This window comes from Sphaerodactylus townsendi, linkage group LG03 (assembly GCF_021028975.2).
Source record: "Sphaerodactylus townsendi isolate TG3544 linkage group LG03, MPM_Stown_v2.3, whole genome shotgun sequence".
Taxonomy (NCBI): Eukaryota; Metazoa; Chordata; class Lepidosauria; order Squamata; family Sphaerodactylidae; genus Sphaerodactylus; species Sphaerodactylus townsendi.
The window spans coordinates 146,679,076-146,683,653 of record NC_059427.1 but is presented as its reverse complement, the minus strand read 5'-3'; the positions used below and the strand labels follow the sequence as shown (position 1 = coordinate 146,683,653).

The following is a 4,578-nucleotide window of genomic DNA, read 5'->3' as shown; positions in this document are numbered from 1 at the left end:
GGAGGAGACGCGGGCAGGCGCCGAAGCGTGAGGGTGTGGGGGGGGGGGTGCTAGGGGGAGGCGGCTTCTCCCTCCCTGCGGCCGCCATTTTCCGTCCGGGCAACACAAGATGGCGGCTCCCAGGGCCGGGCGCTGACCGGGGGCCGGAGGGGGGCGGCTGCGCGGGGGGAGGAGTGACTGCCCCGCGTGGGGTAGTTCCCTCTCGGGGGCAACCGGAGGGGGGGCGTGGGTGCCATCCCCCCCCCCGTCCCCCCATTCAGGGTGGGGATTCCGCCCCCGCCTTCTTTCCCCCCCCCCCCTTTTTTTTTTTTTCCCCCCCGGGGGGGGGGGGGGGGCGAGAAGTAGCGGTTCCCTGCTCTCGCCCCCTCTTAGGGTGCCTGCCCCGTCCCCACAGGGAGCCCTTTCAGAAAAAGGGGGGGGGTCGTTTTGCCCGTTTAGAAAACAGTGAAGGCTGGTGGCTGGTCCCCCACCCCGTTGTTGTTTTTCTTGCCCAGAGGGGGGGGGGGTCGGGCTTTTGCCCCCCTTAGAGAGGAGGGCGCCGGGAAAGGGGGGCTCCTGGAGGCTGCCCGGGGGGGGGGGGAGGTTTTCTTGCAGAGTGAGGAAGCCCCCTCGCCACCCATGGCAGCGGCCTCGCCTATGGCCCCGAGTGGGGTCTCCCCAACAGGTGGGGGAGGCACCCCCGGGCTGCTGCAGCCCCGCTGGAAGCGGATGGTGGGCTGGTCGGGCCCCGTGCCTCGGCCCCGCCACGGCCACCGGGCTGTGGCCATCAAGGAGCTGATCGTGGTCTTCGGAGGGGGCAACGAGGGCATCGTGGACGAGTTGCACGTCTATAACACAGGTAAGGCAAGGGGGGCTGGAGGGGCAACCTACCTGCTCCCTCAGTCTCTCTCTCTGTGTGTGTGTACGTATATACGCGTGTACGTATGTACATATATTCATACACACATAAATATGTACATATGTGCACGCACACACACACACACACATATAAATGAAACCAGAGAGGGTGACGGTAACAGCTCTCAAAGAGACTTTTCAAATTCCCCCCCCCCCCCTGAAACTGTGAAGCTGCAACTCTGATATTGTGTTTGCAGGGCAGGATGTGCATGTGCGCTGGATCCGTGTATGGTCAGCCTGTTTTAACTCCGTCAGCTCCTTCCCCCCCCCCCCCCCCCCCCCCCCCCCCGGCTGCTGGATCTTGTGGTGATGAGAGGCGGCAAAGCTCCTGCTGGCAGAAGGGAAAAAAACTGGCCACGGAAAGTTCGGGTCTGCCTTTAAATTCCCTTCAGCCCTTCTGGGCGTGATAAACTGACATGTGCCAGAGAGCCCACTTGGCGCAAACCTGCTCCGTTAGATGGCAGGGAGGCGGGTGATTTCACTTTGTATCCGTGCCCAGAGGGGCTAATTTGTTCAGCCGCAGCGGTGGCTCTCTCTCGGGGCAGGAAGGGAGAATAGGGCAGGGAGCCCACCTTGGGGAAAGGTGCCTGTAGGAGATTTGCAGCAGACTTCGCTTTTCCGGAGAAAAAGAATATTTTAATAGGATTATTTTGTGGCAGCTTACGGGAGCCCCGTCGTCAGTCGGGAGGGGGCCAGCCAATGTCTACAGCTTTGATTTAAAAAGACAAAATTCCAGAGAACTGCTCGGCATAAAGCATGGAACGCCAAGCAGGGCACCCTGAGGACACGGCGGCGGCGGCGGCTCTTTGCTCTCGCACTTGCAAGTGAACTGTCTAGCTCGTGCGCTCTGCTCAGCGCTTTCTCTCTCTCCTCTTGGCGCCCACGGCCCTGTTTTCCTCTTGCGCTCATGTGGCAGGTAGTGGGGCGCTGACGGAGGAGCTTTTCCTCCCTCCCCAAGGGCTTGGCGCGTAAAATCCAACTTTCAAATGCTGCAGCTTTTAACTACTTGATGCCCAGGGTAGCTCAGCCACTTGGAACACAAGGGTGCTGTGCTTACGAAAGCGCTGTGGGTGGGGAGCAGGCGCTGGAACATTCCACCCCGTATGAGATTGGGAGGGTTCAGAGATCTCTCTCTGCTGCCAAGGTAGAAGCGGCTCGCCCCTCATCTTGCTGATCCTGGTTTGGAACTGACCAGAGTAGTTCAGGATCGTGGGTTGAGGTTTTGCCTTCGTGCCCACAGAGGAAAGTACCAGTCGCTGGCCTTTCTGTAAACCAATACCACCTAAAATTGGCTGTGCTTGCTCCATGGGGGAGGGGATTGGGTGGAGTCTGTGTTGGCTCTTCCTGGCGGTGTGAAGGGGCACAGTGTGAGCGTGGATTCCGTTTCCTTGGCAAAATGAGGAGAGGGAGCTGGTGGGCATGGCTGGCAGGAGTTGGCAGCATTCATCTGGTGTTCCTGAAATTCGTTCCCAGAAGACTGCAAGCTCTGGGAGTACATGAGCAGTCCTTAATTTTTGTAGGGGGGCAGGGGGACAAGATTAAGTTTCCTGACTCTCATTCCCACGGGCTTTTGGCCAAGGTTAACATACCAGGGTTTAGATTTGAGGCTGTTGGATTGTAAGCAAGTAGTCTTTTTCCTTACCCTTCCCGTTGCTTCAGTGGCAGAAGCAATATTGCCAGTGCAAATCTTCAGCGTGTTCATTTAAGAGACTGCATCAGGGTGCTGAACTGAGGGTAAAGTGGTACAGACTGCAACGCATTGGGGCAGCCCTATTCAATCCTGAAGGACCTCCAAACCAGCGCACCTTTGCTTCTGCATAGCATGTTGCCTCCTCTTGTCATGGACTCAGTTAATGCTGTTTAGATGATGTTGGCTTCTGAGCCTGGAAAATGTTTTTGGCTCAGTTTTATGTTTTTCAAGTCTATTGGAGTCAGGTGGATTTTCACACCATCAGTGGGACATTCTTAAGTGAAATTAAGAGATAAAGCTTGTTTAAAATGTAGGCCTACGTGAAACCTCCCTCTGGGTAGGTGAAGCGGGTGGGGGGGGGGCCTACATTGGAAATGCCATCTCTGCAAGCAAGATAAGGCATGGGGTTTCAAGCCTAGTCATGGGGGATCTGTTAAACTGAGAGGAATGCAAGCAAGAGTAAGTAAAAGTTCAGGTCCATTTGCAGCCAGAAAGAATTCCAAGTGCAGCGAGATGCGTGGGCAGACAAAGGAAAGGTTTTTCTTAGCCAAAGAACCCAGAATTGCTTTAATTTGACTGCAAACACACATGGTTTTGGGAATCTTTTTTGTTTCTCTTGCACCGACAGTAGCTGGTGTCCTGCTTTTCCCCTCTAAAAGTGGGGTTGGCGCTCTGCCTGTCTTCACTCCTCTTGTCCTCCTGTGCTTCTAGTCCCGGAAAAGCAGTCTTCGCAAGTGGCCCTTGAATCTTATGGGAGACACTTGCCGAAGCAAGAGGGGTTTGGTGGCGAAGCCTCCTGGGTCAGCAGCCTCTTCAGCGAGGCATCTGCTGTCTCCTGCTTCCTCCTGCTTCCATGCCAGTCATGAAGGATGGCAAAACTGGGGTGCAGTCTGGGCAGATAGCAGCGATAAATGTGTGGGATGAAGCCATGGACCGGGTTTACAAATTTAGCACATGTGGGAGGGGGAGGGAGCCTCCTCCCCCGCCCTCAGCTACCACTCTACGGCATGGAGTCTCTCTCTTGCTATGCAACCAGAGCTGAGCAGCAAGGGTGGATCCTAGCTTCCTGATTGGCAGCTGCGGCCTCTGATAGGTCGGTTCCTCCATTGTACTGGCTGTAAACAGTTCTCTTCCCCCCAATCCCATGCTGCAGTGAGCGGGAACATTGCTTTCTTCCCTCCTTCCCTCTGTCTTTCGTAGACTCTGCCAGCCCCAGGGGTTTTGGATAGTTCCGCATGTTTTATTTTATCCGGTGGAGTTTGAGGTCAAAACCTTCCCGTACACTCTAAGGCTGCTGTGTTTCCAAGGCACAGTGCACAGGGTTATGAGCTGAGAAGCTGAATTACTGTAGGCTGATGCTATAGTAAGTGCAGAACTGTGAGGGCGAGCGCCTTGCAGTGTTTTGCAGCTTTACGCTGCAACGTCTTGGGAGCCCCAGATACATCCTACTTGTAATCCCATTGGGCAGAACCAAGGGCCATGTCACTGACTTTGATTCGCTTGTCTTCCAGCTACAAACCAGTGGTTCATCCCAGCCGTGCGGGGAGACATCCCGCCTGGTTGTGCCGCTTATGGGTTTGTTTGTGATGGGACTCGCTTGCTGGTGTTCGGTGGAATGGTGGAATACGGCAAGTACAGCAACGACCTCTATGAGCTCCAGGTGAGTGGCTGGTGGTGACGTGGGTTCTCTCCTTGCTCCGCAAAAAGCAGTGGGTCGAGGGCAGAGAGAAGAAGTCTTGAGGCATTGCAGCTGCGTTGCTATTTGGAAAGTGGCAGGGGTCTGTGCAGAGCTTCCAGCTTCTGGCACGGTTTCAGAGAGTAGCCGGGTTGGCCTGTAGTAAAACAGCTAGATTCAAGTCCAGTAACACCTTAGAGGCCAACAACATTTGGGGAGGGTGGGTAATATTAGTATCATTCAATTAAATATCCTGCTCTTCCCCCCCAAAGCAGGCTCAGAGCGGCTAACAGTATAGATAAAATACTACTGTAAA

General features: G+C 55.3%; 1 protein-coding gene across 1 annotated transcript; it reads left to right on the top strand.

Moving 5' to 3' along the window:
- The first annotated feature begins 299 nt into the window (after nt 1-299).
- On the top strand, nt 300-4,289 carry LOC125428155 (host cell factor 1-like). The gene is made up of 2 exons (XM_048487864.1): nt 300-838; nt 4,099-4,289. The coding sequence occupies exons 1-2, from the start codon at nt 619-621 to the stop codon at nt 4,263-4,265; spliced, it is 387 nt and encodes a 128-aa protein (XP_048343821.1). The 5' UTR covers nt 300-618; the 3' UTR covers nt 4,266-4,289.
- Nucleotides 4,290-4,578: the final 289 nt, after the last annotated feature.

Bases quoted from the DNA above. Each gene is read 5' to 3' on its own strand.
- LOC125428155 (XM_048487864.1), top strand. From the start codon at position 619: ATGGCAGCGGCCTCGCCTATGGCCCCGAGTGGGGTCTCCCCAACAGGT. The intron at 839-4,098 runs GTAAGGCAAGGG...CTTGTCTTCCAG, and splicing joins GTTGCACGTCTATAACACAG to CTACAAACCAGTGGTTCATC.